General features: G+C 39.7%; 1 protein-coding gene across 1 annotated transcript in view; it reads right to left on the reverse strand.

The window, feature by feature from the left end:
- sesn1 (sestrin 1) overlaps nt 1–21,312 on the reverse strand; it is a 78,878-nt gene extending 57,566 nt beyond the window's left edge. Inside the window, exons 1-2 of the mRNA XM_034699101.1 lie at nt 21,190–21,312; nt 18,988–19,302 (exon numbers count right to left, since the gene is read on the reverse strand). Of these exons, the coding sequence (XP_034554992.1) occupies nt 18,988–19,260 (273 nt within the window). The 5' untranslated portion in view covers nt 19,261–19,302; nt 21,190–21,312. The remainder of the gene's footprint in view (nt 1–18,987; nt 19,303–21,189) is intronic.
- Nucleotides 21,313–21,786: the final 474 nt, after the last annotated feature.

Genomic DNA, 21,786 nt, shown 5'->3' on the forward strand with positions numbered 1-21,786 from the left:
GCCACGTCCTCTGGTTATGCAAACTTTTCTACCAGGCAGTAAACATGTTTATTTCAGTTGTAAAAATTAGCACTTTAACATGATGGATAAACAGGAGTGCTTGGCTTCAGCAGCCAGCCTCAAGTGGACACTCAAGGAACTGCACACAAGTTTAGCCTGGCTTTGAAATCATTAACAATGATCATATTACATTTTAACTGGGTCAGTAGAGTCAAGCTGTCAGGAAATAATGATCAAATCATTATGTACATCTTATCTATTGTGTTCAGTATTTGGTATGTAGTATCAACCAAGTATCTGGAATGTATCCAAGAACAAAATTGCATCAGAACATCTCTGATTACCAATGAGCAACGGACACCTCCCCCATTTGCTCGTTCTAAATCTATCTTTAAACTTTATTTAATGTTGCATTATCATCAATAAATCATTTGGTGAAGTATCTATCATCCAGCCACTCACTGTCAGTCAGCTATACGTCCTCAGACGACTACAGTCTGGACAGCATGTGAGGAGGATCAATATCATCTGAAGTATTTTGGCACTCTGTCTGGTTTCACTTACAAGACCGGAGGTTTCATGACAGCTGGCAACAACATCAAAACATATATGCCATTAATAATTGTGTCAAACATAGATAAATATAGAAGGTATCATCCTGTAGGTGCAATGCAAGATCCTGTAACATTTCTTCTTTTCAGATTGAGCCTCAAAGGGTGGAAAAAAAAGAATGCAACTGAATCATAGGGCAAAATTGTAGAGCACTTATGGCAAGTAAAGTAGGTCACCATACCCCTGTCGTAATGAACATGTGACACTTTGAACTTATACTTTAAATGCCCCCCAAAAGAGCAAGAAGACAGCTGGCAGATTTGAATACTTTATCCCCTTAAAAGTAGAAATGAAATATGTAAAAGAGCGCTAAGTCGTCCCTTAATCATATAGTGTAGATAATACAGACTAAAATTGAAGTTTACTCAGAAAACAGAACAAACACAACGAGATAGAGAGAGGTCACTCTTCTATAGATTTCTTGTGTTCTTTAACCTCGAGAAAGAAACTCCAACATGAATGTGTGTCAGATTTAGGGCAGACACACAGCTCTCAATGAGTGTTTTCCTTCCCAGAGTAAACACTCTGAAGCTAACCCACTTGTGCAGTTTTTTTTTAACCAACACTGCCTGTCAGTCACAGAGGCAGACACACACTCTCGCCTTACGTGTCTCTACCACACACACACACACACTCAAACTCTCACACTCCGGCCAGCAAAAGAGCCGGGGTCAGAGGTGAACGACTGTGGGAACGCGGAGGTCTCGCAGCGTGAAACTGTCACCGTCCTGACAAACTGGCCTGTAACATAAACAAGCGCACATACATCAGCTCAGGACAATACCCCCAGAGAAGAGAGAGCACAATACACTCCATCACTGCACACTGGGCCTGAAACAATACCACACACGCTGAAACAACAGCACAGCCAGGCTAAGCCAACATGGCAGTGGGCAAAGCTTGAAGCAACAGCATTGGGTGAGCAGAGACACACAATGGCTGCAATGGGAAACGATCCATCAGGTGCTGACACAGCGAAGTTCAAGTCTCCAAGTGTGAGGTCCTGATTGACCGAGGCGCACTGAAGAGTCAACCGTGTGTGTATCGTTCCATGCTTGTACTTCAAGACTAAGAAAAATATATTACAAACAAGTTTATCACCACAGCTGAGCAGAAAACTTATGTTTTTGTTGTTTCAAGTAGAAACAATCCTTTTATTTCCCTTTCTTTTCTATTTGATTTATTGTTGACCATTTTTTTTGACCAAATTATGAATAAGTTGATCCATAAAATGTAAAAAAAAATATTTTGTTTTCTGGAACTTAAACTATATGCAGTGAGGAACTTTCTGTTTAGGGAGATTTTGGCGCCCCCTGTGGACAAAGCACTCAACATGTTTATTTTTTATTTTTATTTTTTTAAAGTTATATTTTTGGGCTTTTACACCTTTATTATAGAGGAGAGGGCAGTGGATAGTGTAGGAAACTGGGAGAGAGTGGCCTGCGGGAAGTGGGGGGCATGCGGGAAAAGAGGCCGCAGGCTGGATTGAAACCCGGGCCAACCGCTCCATGGGCGTGCAACTTAACCATTAGGCTAAGTCCGCGCCCCTCAACACATTTCTTTGCTGATTTTTTTCTGTGAGTGGGGTTTACAGACAAAAAAATCCAGCTTTTCATACAAAGATGAATATATCAAATATTCATATATCATATATACACTACTGGTCAAAAGTTTGAAAACACCTTCTCATTCAAGGGTTTGTATTTATTTTAATTATTTGAAACACAGTAAATTAATACCAAAGACATCACAACTATTAAAGAACATATGTGGAATTATTTAATTCACAAAAAAGTGTTAAACAAACCAGATTATGTTTTATATTTTAGATTCTGTAAAGTAGCCCCCTTTTTCCTTCATGACAGCTTTGCACACTCTTGGTATTCTCTCAGTCTGCTTCATGAAGTGGTCTCCTGGAATGGTTTCTAATTAACATGAGCCTTGTTAAGAGAGAATCAGCTTCACCTGGATTCAAACTAATCATATCAATATCGTACAATATTTCCCAATCCGAGCAGGACTGTGTCCATAATAATGTGTTTGTGTATTCCAGCTGGTAGAGCCGGCTGTTGAGCCTGTGTGGTTTGTATCCTAATAGGGGCTACCTCAGACCAGTGCCTGGACCGCAGCCACCGGGACTATTCATGCTGTGTGACCTGATCCGCAGATGCCTCTAAATCCTGCATGCTCACTCCTATAAATCTCTCAAGACGTGTAAACACAAACACACACACACACAGATTCAAAGGGAGAGAGATCAACACACATAGAGACCCACATAAAAACACAGAGAAAGTCACACACAAACACACACACAGACACACACACATCCTGGATGAACGCCCGGTGACCAGGGCAAAAGGAAGAATTAAAATCATGTGCAGCATTGCATGCATTCAGCTGGGTGCATGGAAAATTCCCATCCAGCAACTTGACAGTGGAGTCAAAACAGGCTACACACTGGTACAGAGCGCCCTCCTGTGCCCACACAGCTGAACAGCAGCTGCTTCAGATGCACAATCATGTGTGTGAGCGATGACACCACTCAATGGGCTGTTCTGTTTCATCAAGCACAAGGCAGAGCATTTAAGACTGTGAGGCTGGACCATAAAAGGCATACATTGATTTTTCACAAATAGAACATCCACTGGACAATAACTTCTATCATTAATTTATGAATTCAATCAAATTAATCCTGAACAAATGGCATGCAAGTCGATGGATGAAAGTGGATGAGCGGAAGAGGCCGAGAGTACGGCGAGCTGCAAGTCTGCAGCCACAAGTGCAGCTGCAGGGTTTATCTTGATGGGCTGTATTGAATAGGGATGTTGGGCATTGCCAGCTTTGAGACTTCCAAGATGTCGCTTTGGCCTCTAGAAAATTGTAATTAGCACTTTTTACATCTTTCCACCTTTTAAAGTCTCAATATATTATCAATTCATGGGTAGGTTATTATGATAAGCAGCAGATTAATCAGTCATGTAATGCCCTAGAGCAGGGGTTCCAAAAGTGTGGGTTGGGACACAAATGGGGGGTCGTGAAATATCTTCAAGATTATTATTTTTTTTAAGTTATCAAATAATATTTATTTATTTTTGTTTTCGTATGTTTATCTTCCTTTTGGTTTGTACTGTTTTTTATTATTATTATTATTATTATTATTATTATTATTATTATTATTATTTATTTTATTTTATTATTATTTATTTATTTTCATCTATTTGTTGGTTTTGTATTACTTATGTATAATTTGTTAACTTGTGGTGAACAAAGAAATGCAGAAATAATACAAAAAAAAAGTTGAATAACAATAGTTATCTTAAAAAAGTACATTTTACACATTATAGTAAAAAATATCGACAAAAATAGTAGCTAACCTTGAAATAAAACCTTGAAATACAAAATGTAATGAGTTTTCTGCCTTTATTAGTTTCCAGATGACTCCTAAGTTTAGGGTTAGTGAACAGTTAATTATCAAAAGCATCAGTAGCAGCAGGTTAATTCATAAAAGGCACAGGAAACACAGACGCATGCTCATATGGGTAGGGTCATTTTCTGCAGACCAGCTAAATGAAGCCACATTAAATCACTTTAAGGGACAGTGGGGGTAGCGAGTCTGGCACCTATATTTTGGGGGTCTCGGGCTGCCCTTGAGTATTACATTGTGTGATCTTTGGTCTGAATGAAGGTGGATAGACGGTAAGAATAGGATGTTCAGCCGGATTTAACAAGGAAAATAAAATTCAACCTATAAAAGCTGGGATCTGTTCACGATGGAAACTATGTCTTTCAGAATATATATGGCATTTAGATACCAGACACTTGGTAGAGTCATACTGGGAAAGTGCAGGTGCTGCTAATAAAATAATAATGTCTTTGTTCTATTTAAGTGTACCTGTTAAGTTAACCCTAATGAATCTCTGTGACAAGTTATGGTAATAGATCACTGTCCTGATTTGTGTGATACAATCAGGGCTTTAAGTAGAAAAAGTGCCACCACTAATCACTCATTAGGTGTGTATCGTGTGGCCAGTATCAGTAAATCATTTGTATTATGTCCTACATTTTTTCCATCAGGCTATATATACAGTAACTTTGTTATGAGGTACAAAAACATCATCAGGCCTGCACTGAGGGACTCTACAGGAGAGTGATGAAAACAAACTAACTCAACTTCCATCACACAACAGAGACAGACACGGGAAGGAGAGGACAGTTGCTGTTGACGTTAAACAGACAAGTGAGCGTCATGTAACACCTGCTAAAGGACACAGGTGTCATGTAGTGCACTATGGGTAACGCAGTATAGGTGCTGTTATGAATGGCCAGGAGAACCTGTAAAGTTGGGAGGACAGAACAAGGTATAAGCAGCTGGTATTCTCGGTACGCTAGGAGGTTAAATTTAGAAGGGGGGGTACTGACAGGGAGGGTTTCAGCCCACTTAGAGCATCTGATTAACATTAATCCTACATTAAGCATTTTTTGTATTCTTCAGTTTATCAGATATCATGATGTCAATTATTTTCAAGCAGTTTATCATTTATATTATAATCATTGTACACTGATATTACCGTTATCATTGGCCATGTATCGGGTATTGTATCTTGAGTTACACTGCAGCCCTGTCCATGCATACGTGGATATTTTCTAAGACCTAGTTTTTTCTCAGCGTTTTGACCTTTTGAGAGCAAGTTAACTGAAAACTGAAGTTTTCAAAAAAGCCTTCAAAAGGTGATGATTTTTGAAAACTTCATTTTGTCATTTTCAGCAAATTAATATGCACTCAAAATCTAAATTTTGGACACACCTTCTCATTCAATGTTTTCTATTTATTCTAATTATTTTCGACATTGTAGTTTAATACTGAAGACATCAAAACTATGAAATAATCTGGTTTTGCCATAATATGGATTACAACAGTAGTCAAATAGGGCTATCCATGGTGTACTAACCCTACCTCTGAACAACACAACTGATGGTCTCAAACACATTAAGAAGGCAAGTCATTCTACAAATGAACTCTTGACAAGGCTCATGTTAATTAGAAACCATTCCAGGAGACCACTTCATGAAGCAGACTGTGAGAATACCAAGAGTGTGCAAAGCTGTCATGAAGAAAAAAAGGGGCTACTTTACAGAATCTAAAATATAAAACATATTCTGGTTTGTTTAACATATTTTTGTGAATTAGATAATTCCACATATGTTCTTTTTATAGTTTTGATGTCTTCAGTATTAATCTACAGTGTTTCAAATAATTAAAATAAAAACAAACCCTTGAATGAGAAGGTGTTTCCAAACTTTTGACCGGTAGTGTATATCGCTTAATAGTTTTTACATCCATAATATTAACCACTCCACCACGGTTTGAAGAACTCTGTTAACAATAACTTCTCACTCAGGAGGACGCTCAATACACATGCACACGATCTTCTTTCACTGTGTTTGACGTAACAGACTGATTAGCCTATCACCACCTACTGGCCTGGCATGTTTATGCAGGTGTATTCAAAATGTTTCTGCGTTATCGTGTGGACCCAGAAACATTCAAAAACAACTCTGGTGTGCACTGCAAAAAGCCAGCCTTGAAAACCCAGAAAAAATATACAAAAATTGGGGATATATTACTTAAACTAAGCAAAATGATCTGCCAACAGAACAAGAAATGTTGGGTTGTCAAGACTTTCCAAAACAAGTAAAAAAATCTAACCTCAATGAACCCTGAAATAACTTCAAATTAGTGTATTTTCTCTGTGCCCCCTGCCCGTCTCAGCACCATGGGGAGCAGAGCTTTCAGTCGCTCTGCTCCCCAACTCTTGAACTCACTCCCACCAGACATCCGAAACTCTGACTCACTACCCCTCTTCAAATCAAAACTCGCAACCCATCTGTTTCAAACTGCATTCCCTGCTTAATTTCCACTGCCTCATTTTAACTTGGTGTTACTTTGCTTGTTGTTTTTATTTATTTTATCGTGTTGTTTTATTTATTGTGCTTTAATCTGTCTGTAAAGTGACCTTGAGTGTTTTGAAAGGCGCTTCTAAATAAAATGTATTATTATTATTATTACTAATAACAAGTGCATTTTTCTTGATAGAAATACATATGAGACTTCTTTTCTCAATATGTTGAAAAATATTTTTAAATTAAGTTGATTCAAATGCCATTTTCTTTTATATATATATATATTTATTTATTTATTTTTTCATCTTTTATTTGTAGAGGAGAGGACAGTGGATAGGGCAGGACAGTGAGAGAGAGTGGGGGAATAACATGCGGGACAGAGGCCACAGGCTGAACTTGAACCCGGGCCAACCCCTTCATGTCCCTTCATTAGGTCAAGTGGCTGTCATTTGTTTTAATTGTGTGAAGAGATACAATTGTGTCAAAGTAATAATTTCTTATTTCATGCTTGAAATAAGAAATTATAATTTTGAAGAAGCAGTTTTATACTTCTGAGTGTTGATGAAACAGCTTTGTAACAGTTGATATTCTAGTTTCAAGCATGTATTACTCAATATAGGTCATAAAATCTCAGTAACAAACTGTAATATCTTACTGAGATGATTTAGGACCAAAACACTCAAAACAAGTGAAACACTCTAACATAAAAACTGCTTATCAGGCAAAAACCCTCACCCTTATCTGAGATATTCAATATTACTTAGATTTCAGTTTTTGCAGTGTGGACAGGATGTTTTTGAAAACGGAGAGACAAAACTCTGTATTTAAAGATATCTGTATACGTGTGAACAAAGCCTGAAACTCCAGCCCCTGATTATGGCACTCAAAGTGTCAGCTGAGGAAAAATGGCCTGTTGGCAGAGCATGATGTGCTGTCACATGATTAAATACCCAAAATACTCTGTCACAGCTGATGTCTTGAAATGCACAGGTGCAATTCATCTTTTTAACGATGGCTCCATTCCATTCATGTCTAAGTAAACCATGTCAGACAGCAGGCACAACAAAAGGCCCCTGGAAGCACCTGAGTGGAACTCTCTATTTAGCAGTGTTATTAATGATGCTTATGATTGTGTTTGCCATGATATGAGAGACCTAAACCAAGCCGACTAAAGGTTTTGAACTTTAACATTTAGACTAACAGCTTCCACAGATACAGTTTCTTCAGCAGTAAAAAAGAGTTGAGCACTAAGCTGAGGAAAATAAGAACATGAGCTAATGAAGTTACAGAAGGCTTTCTTGGCTTCATGAATAATTTGCAAAGTTTACTTCCATAGCGAGTTATAAATATCACATTATGTCAATGGGAAAGAGTGAGAGAGAGTTGTTGATTCAACAGCCCAATGTGAACGCCCTATCTCTATTCTTAAACCTCCTGATAGGAGCACCACAAATCCTGCCCTGCCTGAGACTGAAGCACGCATGCACAGCAGGAGAACATGGCAGCTTTTATTCTGACACACTCAGCTGATGATAGCCTGAGCCCACCAGCTCTTTATTCATACGCCCTCTTTTTTTTGTGAGTGTTTCCTCCCTTTAAAGTGTTTGTTATTCCTCTCCCACCTCCTGCTGCAGCATTTTGTCACTGTTGTCCATCACCACGCCCCCTCCCCTCCTTCCCCATAACCCTCCCCTCCTCCTCCTCCTCCTCCTCCTCCTTCTCCGGCTCCTCCTCCTGCTCCGTCTTTAACAGTCTCAGGGTGTGTGGGTGAGACATGCTGAGCCTTGCAGGGTGTGCTGATGAAGAGAGAGACAACTGTAAAGCAGGGTGCATTGCAAATATTGGGGATCAGGTGACTAAGTGTTCTTGAAGAAATGTCATTGTTATGATGAATTTTAGATTTATTTGAGGCTTTACTCTGATTTTGAAGCAATATAAGTCCTTATGTAGTCAGGTTTGGGTCCAGGATTAGTCAGGTTTTGAGCCAAGTAGGCTCAAGGTTCCTGAAAGCGGGGCTCATGGGGGTGCTGGTAGTTTTCCATTGGAGATTGCAGACTGAATACAGATAAAAACAGCATTTGTTCCTCATCCTCTCTCATTTTCACCCCTCTGTTTTACCACTAAAGCATCAATCCTTTTCCAGTTTCTCCCTCCATTTCTTCTACAGCCTTCAGCCTATATTTTTGCAACATTTGTTCCCCTGTCTTCCATCTTACTCACTCTCAATTCCTGAATAGCACAGCCAGAAATAATTGCACACAAGCCACCAACCCCCCCTCCCAAGTTACCCACCCCATCATGTGCACCTCATGCCACTGGTACCATGACGACTGCTTTGGCTCTGTAAAAAAGCTCATACCCAACACTCGCCAATCTCTCCGTCTGTGTTGGGATAACACAGCCTTTACATGTTTCAGGGAAATAGTCCCTGAAACTGAAACAACCGTCCTTTTCTTTTGACTGAAAGTGGGTTTGAGATATTTTCACGTATGTAACTCCGTCTAAAAACAGAATCGGGGTTCTTTTTTATCATTTATTCAGGCTTACGACAGGATTGACAGTGACCTAGATGCACACTTCCCACATGCCCCCCCTCCCCTACTCTCTAGTCTTCCTCGCCGACAGCATGCTGCACTGGGTGGTATGTGGGGGTCTGTCTGTGCAGCAGGATCAAAGTGGGAGCTTGTGGGTTATATGCTCTCCTAACATGTTAGAAATGATCTTTGTTATACTATCCCAGAAAAACAACCACGAGATGCTAGAAAGTCAAGATGTTGTATAAAACCTCAGACTCTTGTGCAAACCTTTCTCCGCAAGAGACACAAGAATCCCACTGCAAAGATATTTTTGTAATTTCTAGTCATTACTCTGAGTTTAAGCCACATTCACCCGAGCAGACAAGATAAAACATCACATTTCAAGAAATCAAATGCAAATAAAAGGGCTTGTAAGAAGTAACGAAGTCTGACAGTGCAGCAAGAGAATGTAAGATTTGAGTTTTTGCAGTGCAGTCAGGGTTTTATTCAATCACTAAAGGTTACTTATACTGCATATTAAAAAAGCTGGGCACTGTGTGTGTTTCTTATTTACAGACAGACTCATTTGCAGCACAAGAATAAACACACAACATAAAGAAGAAGTCAAAAAGATAACCACGTTGGTCCATCCATCCATTATTTTGACCGCTTATCCCGTTAGGGGTCACAGGGGGGCTGGAGCCTATCCCAGCTGGCTTCGGGCAGAAGGCAGGGTACACCCTGGACAGGTCGCCAACCTATCACAGGGCTAACACAGAGAGGCAGACAACAGTTCATGCACACACTCACACCTACGGGCAATTTAGAGTGATCAATCAACCTGGTGAGCATGTTTTTTGACTGTGGGAGGAAGTCGGAGAAAGAGCCCACACATGCAGGGGGAGAACATGCAGCGCTACCAACCACACCACCATGAAGCCCTACCAACAATTTTGGTAATAAAGTCAATTACACAAGAGCTGAATCCAAGCTTTTCTCCTTTATTGATAGGACAGCTGAAGACAGACAGGGGGACAGACATGCATCAAATGGTTGAGGCAGGGAGTTTAACCAGTGACCATAGCCTCTGTACATGGGGCGCAAGTTTGAACCGCTAGGCCAACGACCCCCTCAACAATAATAGTTTTCCTCCTCCGCTGAATAATATCTTCGTCCTCTGTGCAGCCAGTGAATTGGTGTAAAGTGTCCTCTCATACATACATGGACTCTTCATTTTCTCAAGTGTTATCATTTCATCTCATCTTAACACAAATGTATCAACAGAATATGCAGCATAAGAAGTGCCTGCATCACCAGAGCTAAAAAACACATTACAAGAGGCATGATGGAGTGTGGACAGGCCTTAAGTGACCACAGTATGATTGCAACACTTTGTATAGCTTTGAAGGATTTAAAGACTGTACATAGACACACTGGCAAGGAACACACACACACACTGTCCCATCAACCCTTGCTCCTGTCCACACTGTCCCATCACTCTGCCCAGCTGGCAAGCAGCTGTAAATCCACAGCTTTATTCCTCTATCACTTCCTCCATAGCCATGCAGCGAGCATTTCACTGTACAGTTACTGTGCCAAAGGTCACTGCCTGCTGCTGCTGCTGCTGCTGCTGCTGCTGCTCCTTTCTCTCCCCCCTCAGTTTGCAATTTGTCTGACCTGGATCGAGCAGAGATTGCCCATAATCCAGCAGATCTGTCCAGACTACAGGGCTCCCTCTCTCTCTGTCTCTCTCTCGTGCTCTCTCCCCATGGGTCCCAACTCTATTTACACAGTAAGCAGAGGTAGGCTGGTGAGGACTGGAGGCATGCACACAAACATGTAGAAACATTCAGTACAGTCAAAAAGAAACGATCACATGTACACACACGTTCATACACACAAGCATACAAAAATCAACTCTTTGATGTCACTGTCACAGGGAGACAAAACTTCTAAAAACTTTATGAACCGATGTCAACATTCACAACTGGACTTTGAATCTGCGTACTTAGAAAAGCATTATTGCAACTGTCCACACTCTCTGTCAAGGTTAACAAGTCAGGTCTGTTTAAACAGCCTGCCCACACGATGTCACCTCCAACAGCTGAAAGAGGGTTTCACACCAGAGGAGCTACAACTGTGCATTTCAGTCCTACACCACACAGTACACGTGCAATCTCCATGATTAAATCAATGGTGAAAAAGCAACATGATCAATATGTGATGTCAGCTCCAAGGACCTGGAGACACTCCCAAGCCTTCTACGCCGGCACAGACATGTGTTCATGGTCATGAAGATGAAGGCCGGATGCACAAAAGCATTTTGACTTAATTAATGACACATATGTGTTTATTACAGGGGCTACTGAGTCATCCTGAATGTCCATAATTAGCTAAATAAGTATGTGTAATAGTTGAGAAGCAGCTGAAGCATGAAAGATCCACTGCCTTTGTCTTTGTGGGAAAAATCAGGGAAGCAATACGACTTAAGAAGTTTCACTTCGTATTATATTATATACTTTATACATAAAACTCCAAAGAAATCCCTCCCTAAACAGATACGAAACTCCACTGACTTACAAAATTTCCAATCCCAGCTCAAAACTCACATCTTCAGAACTGCTTTTAACTGTTAATGTTTTATATGCACTGTGTTTCTATTTTGTTTCTTTCTCATTCTGTCGTTTAATGTGTTTTATTTGTGAGGTGTCTTAGAGTTTTTTTAAAAGCGCTATATAAATAAAATGTATTATTTATTATTATTAATAATTTTGTAAGTATTGTCCCTTCTAGGCAATAAAAGCTGTAAAAATGAGTGAAAAAAGATTCTGTGTGCACAAGATTTGACCCCATTTCTTTATCCAAAACTAGATGCCAGCTTATCTTGGAGAAGAAAAAATAAATAAGAAAGTGTAAATGTGCTATTTTGCATGGGGGGAAAGAAAACAGCAATAAGTTTGATAACTCCATGTAATAGGAAAGATGAAATATGAAAATATGAATTAAGCTGTAAGAGAGTTCTTTTTAAGTGAATAAGATAGCCTTACCTGGCAGAGTTTATCCCGAGCAAATTGTCAGGTCTGTCCATAAGAGGTCATTGTGTATCCACTATTATTGTTTCCTTTTCACAATTGCTGGCAAATTTAAGTTATCAGAGAAGTGTGGACACCATAATGGATGAACAAAATCTGATCCATGGTCTATGACCTTACCCTCTTTGGACTCTTATTCCAGGATGGCTGATGTTGTGTTTTTTCTACACTCAAAACAAACAAAACTGGAATGACTTTTGTTTTTACTTTTACTAATGTTGCTATACTGTTGTATCTACCTGTCCATTCCAAATAAAGATACAATTTTTTTTTTTAAATGAAAATATTAGATAAAAGTTTCGGTCCCCCTGATAAAAATGGAACCCATCAGTTATTATATTTGTTGCACCAGTACAGAGTGACATGTTTGATTAAAAATACCCTTATTTCAATGCAAATAAATATCTATCTAACTGTATTCTTTGGACAAAGAGTTCTTTGAGGATTGCAGAAAAACCTCGGTACATGTTGTTCAACAACCTGGCACGTTTTTGAAAAGATTAACGGAGATTAATCCTGCAGAAAAGCAGGTTTGTGACTTGAGTGTTTTTGATAACACATAAGGGCACAATCTGGGGCTATACGCTGCTGTGAAAGGCTGTATTACGGTTTAGGTCTTTGGAAAAAGAAGATGCTTTTTGTTGGAATTAGTTGCAATGCTAACAAGCTGCAATCCTATAAGAAACGTGAGTACTGGTAAGAAGAGATGGAGTTCAACGGGACTGGTTTGCATTTCCAGTTACATTGGACTGTTTGCCTTATCATTTGGACAAATTCAATGAGACACTAAGTCTGTTTGGTATGTACTGTACATACTGTACTTCCATCTCTTTCTCCCTGGTCACTTGGTCTGTGGAATCTGAGCAGCCTACATCACAAGAACAGGTTGATCTTTCCCTAATTCAAGTATGGGTTAGAGGGCAAACACAATGGTGCAATTACATAACACAAAGAAACCCCTCTCTGTCTCTGTCTCTGTCCAGCAGCCCAAGACTGGACCTCTTTCATCCAGCAAGGGAACATGGTGAGCGGAGACAGAGCGGGTCGATGGAGTCTGCCCACCCCATCCATAGACTCAGAACAAACAGTCACTATTGTCTCTCTTGATTTGTGTGCATATGTGTGTGTGTGTGTGTGTGTGTGTGTGTGTGTGTGTGTGTGTGTGTGTGTGTGTGTGTGTGTGTGTGTGTGTGTGTGTGTGTGTGTGTGTGTGTGTGTGTATGCATGCAGTACATTTGTCTTAACTTGTGTTTCTTTATGCATAAGATCGATAAAGCTCAAGATTGACCCTCTGACCAGCTGACCTTCTGACAGCGTCTGCATATGTTGACAATACTCGCAGGATTTGCACTCTAAACTGATTTTGACCCTCATAGCTTCACCCCAGCTGACCCTCATACACGGACGGCTTAAGGGAACCTGACCCCTTCCCACAAACACAGAACCCTATTTTCAGCGATGACCCTGTAACCCTTGACCTCTAGGACTCAGCAGTATTGGGTGAGGGGGACAACACGACAAACATTCAAGCAGATTCCTTTAACTCTGACCACAGCTTGTCCTGCATATTTACAAGGTGCCTTGAAAAACAAGCACTGACTCCGTTTGAATGAAAGAGCAAGTGAGGAGAGTGTGGTCTAAAAGTGAGAGGTGTTTCTGGATATTTGAATGTATTTATTTCTCTAGGTGGCACCAAGCTTTGGTAGTAACTGGATCTACAAAAACAAGGTGGGCATAGGTGCAGCATGGAATACCGATCCCTCAGCACATACAAAGATGTACCATCACTCTTATTTTAAAGCAATAGTTCAACTAATTGAAGAATTATTTGCTTTCTTGAAGTAAGTAAGTAATATGTACAGAAAGTTTCTGTCATCCACACAGTAATAACCCTCTGGTGTTTACAATGAAGCCAATGTACAAGTGCAAAACAATTGCAGTTCTCAGAGTGTCCACTTGAGGCTTGACCCATAAGACAAGCAGACCCCATTAACAGCCATTTTTAGATGCCCGCTCTTACAGCAGAATTCAACATGTTTACAGCCTGGTTCAAGAAACCGTTTTGGTTATGCAGCTCATTCATTCATCCGTACATACTGTGTTAAGTTTTATCAAAACCATAGACTGTATAAAATATGGACGTAGTATCCGTGACGTCACCCATCTGTTTCTGAAGAGCTGTTCTGAGGCCAGTCGGCGGCGGCAGCCATATTGCTGCTGTCGAGCGATTGTGACGTAAAGAGGCGGGCTTTGAGCCTCCTAGCCAACAGCTACAGTGTTCTCGCCCGTCAATAAAGTCAGCTGTGCCTCTCATTGGAAGACTCATAATCTAAATATCTTCGAAATTGCAGCGTTATAAAAAAATTCACCCCCCTACAGTGTGTGCCGATCGGGAAATGAGCTATCACGACTACACTCGTCTTTTGTACCAGGCTGTAAACATGTTTATTTCTGCTGTAAAGATCGTCTTTTGTGAATTGGTGTGTATGTGGTTTCCGGTACTTCCGGAGTCAGCCTCAAGCGGATCCTCAATGGACTGCAGTTTTTAGCACTTCTGCATTGGACTCATATTTTGAGACTGGAGGCTGCCGCTTGATTAAAACATATCAGTTAAGGTAATATAAAGGCTAGAAGTCATAAATACATTTGCATATTTAGGGAAGCAGCTGAGTTCCCTGTCAGGTGAATGTGTTAAAGCTGTTTGCCACCTCTTTGCCTGATTCTAAGTTGATCAAAGTTAGGTTGTGTCAGTATTTCAACATGGCACCCTGCCCACCATGGTTGGGCTTCAAAACCTTTTTCAGAAACAGATGAGTGACATCACAGAGCCTACGTCCATTTTTTGTAGAGTCAATGGCTGTTTTCAAAACCGCCTACTAGCAGTACGTACTGATTTGGCCAAAATTCAGTATGTAGTAAGTAGTATGTGAACAAGAGCAAAATCTACAGTATGCCAAAACTCCCCGGATGTCATACGGATTCAGGAACATGGCACAGTATGCATCGGACGAGTCTCTCTTGCATACTGTTTCCCACAATGCACAGCGCTCGTTCCGCTTTTTCTTTCCCCTTCTTTTTTGACGGGGGGAACTCAGTTTTTATGTGCTCTGAAAATTATGTAATTCCATATAAACCACTTCCTAACTTTTCATCATTAGTGGATGCTAAAGAAGCAGTTTCTCTATCAGCTCGGCCGTTGTTTAGTTCCGCTTTCTGAAACGGAAATTCAGTGCCGGCTGGCTGACCATGCTACATAACAGTTCGAACAGAACAGTCATACTACATACTAAATTCAAATGCAGTATGTACTAGGCGGTACCTACTGCCTACTCCAATTGTAGCTGGTATGTAGCAGGTCTTTTCGAAAACAGCCTATGTTGTCACCACTAAGCAATGAAAACCAGAAAACAGTCCAGCACCAAACCCCACATGAAACCAGATTGTGAATTTTATTTATTTTTTTGACAGATTGTCAACATGAAGTCAGAAACATGTTCATTTGTGAGATATCAGTATTTTGGTAGGTGGACTAGTTTATTGGTTGGTTTCTTTGGCATCTTATTTCACAAATAAACATGAGAGTTTTCTTGATTTAAACTTCAAATTATCAGCAAAAAACAGCAAAAGGGTGATGTATCAATAATAGTGAACAAGTACAGTAAATGCTAATAAAGCTTTTTTTTTTTTTTTTTTTTACACAAGTGAAGGAACACATTCTTTACACACCACAGCCTGCCAACCAACAAAGCATGTTTCTTGCTTTTTTAGATGATCATTGGATTTACTTTAATAGATGATAAAATCACACAAAAATACTGGTGATTTTCACACCAGAGCAACAAAAATCAATAAAATGTTCGAAGCAAAATGTTTAAAAGCCATGGGTGTACCCGTGGATGTTATTCTCACTAAGCAGGCGGCCTTCCTCCTCTAGAGGAGAGGGGGTTGCCATGAGGAAAGGGCTGTCTGTGCTTTCAAAGATTTTGTCTTTAATCAGCGGATCTGCAGGAATTAAGAGGTCTGTCTGAGCTCCGAGACCCCCTCACCCCCTCTACATCACTGACAATATTAAAAAAAGGTGTGTGTGTTTATTTTTTTAGTGTGTTGGTTCAGGGGATTCTCAGCCAAGGGACCAGAGCGAATATGAGCCGCCACACTGGGCTCATAAATGCACCTTTTGGCAAGCCTGCAGCAAATGCAGCTTAGCATAATTCAAAAATACCAGACGGTGTGTACTGTGGTACACTGTTAAATCCACAAAGCAGCTTTCTCCCTCTCTCATCTCCCTCTCTCTCTCTCTCAAACCCTCTCCTCTATCTTCCTAAAAAAACCACTTCCGCACAGACAGGAATTAATGCCACAGCCAAACTAACATTACCTCAGAATAACAACATGTCAGGCCATCAAAAGTTGCCAGGCTTGATTTGTTTATTATTTGAAGCCTCATTAAGAGGAACAGACCATGGCTAACACTGTCTCTACAGCAGGGGTAGAGCCAATATTTTGTTCCCTCTGTGCAATGACAATTTTAACAGCCAAATGTAATAAATCCAAAATGCTCAAGCACAAACATTAATTGAATATATTTGTTTTCAGGATTTATCGGCAAGTCGTATCAGGGGAGATAGAGACAAGAAGGCAAGGCTTGTTCAGAAAGAATGACGACAACATTAATCAAATCCACGTACATCCTGCAACTTGAATCCAAATGACACTGCACCATATCTGCAATATTAACACAAACTGCATGGCATACTTACCCAGCTCCTATTGATTCAATCGTAAAAAGTTGATGTCAACATGGCACTATTCTACCCTTCTTTATTTAATTAATGACAGACCCTGTAGGCTAACAGCATCATGCATAAACAAGTACCTAACCACATGAAGTGACAGGACATGCTGATCGAGTTAAATAAGCTACACTGACAAAAATATTATGGTTACGTTGGGTGTGAAGATGGAGAGCTTCTCAGAGTATTTTCAGTAAACATGTCTGGTGTGTGTGTGTGTGTGTGTGTGTGTGTTTGTGTGTGTGTGTGTGTGTGTGTGTGTGTGTGTGTGTGTGTGCGTGTGTGTGTGAATACCCACATTGGTGAAGTGTGGATGGATTTTTTTATGGGTATGACTCAGTGTGCTTGTGAACATGATCTAATAATAAAACCTTGAGGTGTTTGTTAATTGTTCTTTTTGATTTTCCAGAACCCGTGTTGCACTTTGAATAAATGTTAAATACTGAATGATTATGGGAATTTATATTGACTCTTCAAACCGTTTATTGTCTTAGTTTGGTTATTGGTTACACACAGATATGATAACACTGACAGAATAATTCATGTTCAATTGTTGAGAACATGTAAATTATTCCTGATTTAAGACAGAGAAATTATCCTTTTTATGTCTTTGATCCTTAGGAAAATCAAATAATGTGAGGTTTCATTGATCTAGAGTTAGGTAGACTTATTAAATGATTAAAGCTCCTGTAAGTAGTTTTATGGCTGGTTAAGAAATAGACTTATATAGTTACTTTATTAATGCTGATGCCTCTTTACCAAAGCAAACTAGAACATCAGCATACAAATTGACCATTGCTATAAAGTTATTTTAAATGTCAGAGACCCTTGACAGAAGGTAGGCGCAAGATGTTGGGATTGAATACAACGATCTCCAAAGATATACACACAGTCATATTTTTGTGTTAAAATAAAACACAGAGATATAAAACGTACACCTGTACGAGACCAAATCAGCATAGAGTAGACAGATACTGCTTTGTCCACAGGGGGCGCCAAAATCAACACAAACCAAAGTTACTGCTGGCAGACCATTTTCACATATTTTGGAACTGCCCAAAAATCAAGTCGTATTTGGGGGGAGTAATTAAGGCATTACAAAACATTTTTGGAGCAAGGATTGACTGCTCATTCTCAACTATTTATCTGTGTAACATTGCAGCCCACCTCCCAGCTAAGGATTAATACTTGTTAAAGATTTTATTAGCAGCCAGCAAGAAGGCTGTGACAAGAAAATGGTTGCAACCCAATCCCCCAACAGACACTGAGTGGATAGACATTTTGTTTACTATTGAAAATATGGAGAGAATGAATTACTCACTAAACATAGGAACAGAAAAATGTTTGCATTACTGGGAAAAATGGACTGTGTACGTAGCATTGAAGGATTAATAAGCCATTACTGTATGAACTGACTGTATTTCCACTATTATAACACATGGATGTATAGATGACATACTGTTTCTGTTTCACTGAGCTGTGTTGTCTACCAATGCCTGTTTACTAAAATAAAGTATTAAAAAAAACTAAAAGTTACTCACAGGAGCTTTAATAATCAAGATACATTTAATCTTGAAAATACCTCAAATGTTTATCAGTAAAATCTTTACTTGCATTGTGTCATAATGTCTTTAGAATACAAATCATCATATCATTATAGTGTGGAAGTGTTGCTTTGCAGAAATATAAATGTATGATACTGTGACTGTATTTTTTATGGGTGAATCTATTTTTGTGTACCATTACATTATATGCTCGTGCTCTTCTCCATACATGTATTTATGAGGCTGAAGTGCTGCATTGGTAAATCCCTGGATCTGGTAGTGTTTAAGTGTTAATGAGTTCATGGTGTCTCATCGTGACCCGAATGTAATCCACTTGACAAAACATGCAGCGGGTCTTGACTACTGATGTGACTCAACCACATTGTTTGAGATTCTTATGAAGAGGTGAGGAGAGGGGCAGATGGCAGCAGAACAATACCATATGCATCACCAGAGAGGAGATATGACAGCTCGGTGCAGTCTGATTTAACAAAAAGCTCTCAGATATCATTAAAGAGTTTCCTACCTGGACGGCCTGGAGGAGCCGAATGCATCGCTCACTGACGTCCTCAAAGGGACATCGTTTAGCGAGCATGAGAAGGTGAGCCAGGGTGTCATTCAGGTCACTGGTTGGAGGGCTTCCTGACGGGGTCGGTGATGTTGGCGGTAGGGGCTTGATGGCCTCCACTTTCCTCATGACCTCCTGACAGATGTTCTCCATTGCTTCATTTCTGGAGGTGGCATCACGGCTGACCAGCCCATCCCATCTCCCCAAAGACTCCTGGTCCTGCACTTCCATCTTCTGATGTGAGACTAGTGTTTGTGTTTGTCTCACGAAAGGCTACACAACAAATAAGACATGAAACAGTCTGTGTTTAAATCACATTGTGTTTATCAGAGGTATTCTATGAGGGGACCGTAAATGGGCATGTACGTCTATAAAGGTTTTTCGATCGCAGGAACTTTACCCCGGAACTAGAGACTTTACCCCTGAACTACATGCATTTCGCCCGGAGGAACCAGGGTCTAAATTTAGTTCAGGAGTAGATAATCTCCCCCCTGAAAAGCCCCTGCTTGGGGGATAGTACTTTTCAAAGGTTTTTTTTCTCCATACATCACTGGCCTGATTTGCACAATCTACCCGGGACTTCAGCCCGCGGTCGAAAAGCAGACAACAATGGGGGAACAGGAACCTTTTAGTTGAGGGGTCCCGGAACTCTTGGTCAAAATGCACCTTAAAGTAACTTCGTGTTAATTACAACTTTATAATTATATGAAAAATGTCCTTTCAGAAAAAAGGATGGGCCATGAGATGAATCCACTATCTACAGTAAAACCATCTGACAAACATATGTTTTGAATAATTCAGCAATAAAATACTAAACAAATCAACATATGCAATAACAATGCAACAAAAATATATGTAAACATCCAATGTTTCAATAGAGAAAATGCATAACACATAGCACTACCAGGTTTATCCACATAGTGATAACAAAAGGATATAAAACGTGAAGCTGTTGGAACAAAAGATAGATAGATAGATAGATAGATAGATAGATAGATAGATAGATAGATAGATAGATAGATAGATAGATAGATAGATAGATAGATAGATAGATAGATAGATAGATAGGAACTTATTAATCCTTTGGGAAGGTCCCTCAGGAAATTCAGATTCCAGCAGAAAACTGAAAACTGACAAATACATTTTATCACAAGATTGTCAAATTGCTTGTCCCTAGTATGGGGAAATATGTCTCACGGTTCTTTTTACTCTCAGACAGGCAGTATTAGTCATGCTCCTTCGGATATACAAGGACTTAAACCTAGATTATGCAGCTTTTTATTGAACAGATCATCAGTTATCCTCTCATTTCATCACAGTCCTCCTGATATTGTGCGCCAGGCTGACCACTGCCCCCCCCCCATCCCTGCATTTTCTGTCACACTCCCTCATCTCTTACTGACTCTCTGACTGCTGATGACATTATAATGCATATTAAATTGTATTATATAATTATATTTTCTATATTATATTATGTTATATTACATTATGATTGTTTACTACAACTTACGGTCATACTACATACCCATATTTATTTATTTATTCATTGCTTAATCTGTCATTTCCAACCATAATCACACCATGTCAATCTTTCACTACGGAAACATTTTTAACACTGCCTGTAATTACTGCTATTTAATCTAAATTCTATTTGTAACATTATCTAAATTTTATTCTATCTTTATTTATCTATTTTTATTTTAACTTATTTTATTTTACTAATTTGAACTTCTTGATTGTACTTACATCTGGGTTGCTGTAACAACTGAATTTGGGGGATCCATAAAGTAATATCTTATCTTATCTTATCTTATCTTAGTCTGTTAATAACTTCCAATAAAAAAGCCTTGTTAAAGTAGCTTTCAGACTGTTCACTGATATTTTAAGAAGCCATAATCAGGCAATTAAGTGTTATTGCCTCCCAGTTTTTGCTCCCAGTAATGATTAGTATTACAGCTGATGACATACTGTGGTTTTCAATGTCCAACTTAATGGGGTCCATTCAATCAGGAGCTGCCTGTCTTTCTTGTCAGGGCTTCAAAGCTGTCTGTTAACAAAGACACCAGTAAACAACCTCCAACCCTCGGCGAAAGCAGCCTTCCTTAACACCAACCTTTCACTGTGCACCAAAAGCAAAGCGTGTCATTCACAAATACTCACTTTATCCACATTCTTCGGTGCAGGTCTTCAGCTTCGGGACGTCTTCTCACAGCACTGACCAGTAACGTTAGACCCAGGGTAGAAGCAAGGAGGAGGCAACAACTTCAGGGTGCATGTTTAAATGGCAGACAAATTCAACCAATGAGAAGCGGCCATGGGCTTCCTTAGGGCGGGATCTCGTGGATGCTGGTCAGTGATTGGTCGGATGCCAGTTGACAAGCTCACAGGAGAAGGTTTTATGGGAGTTGAGTTCTCCTCGTTCAGTGAGTGCTTTGGATGGTGGTTCTTCAGAAATACATCTCCCGGCATACCTTTCGAGCGCAGACCCCCTCCTCTCTGTTGTTTATCAGAAATTACAGACAGAAAAATGAGATAGGAAGAGGCTGATATGGATTTCCTTTTAATTTGTTTTTCTTTTGAGCTCTTTTTTCTATTTTGATTGACTGTGAAATGTGACCAACCAAACTAACAAATATGTTCAACATTTTAATCACACAGATATCACTGGTGACACAGAGGTTGTGTGATGTGTACAGTGGCCCTTAAGGACAAAACAAATTTACAAAAGATGAAACACTTTTACAAAGTTGGAGACAA

This window comes from Notolabrus celidotus, chromosome 13 (genome assembly GCF_009762535.1).
Source record: "Notolabrus celidotus isolate fNotCel1 chromosome 13, fNotCel1.pri, whole genome shotgun sequence".
In the NCBI taxonomy this organism is placed as follows: Eukaryota; Metazoa; Chordata; class Actinopteri; order Labriformes; family Labridae; genus Notolabrus; species Notolabrus celidotus.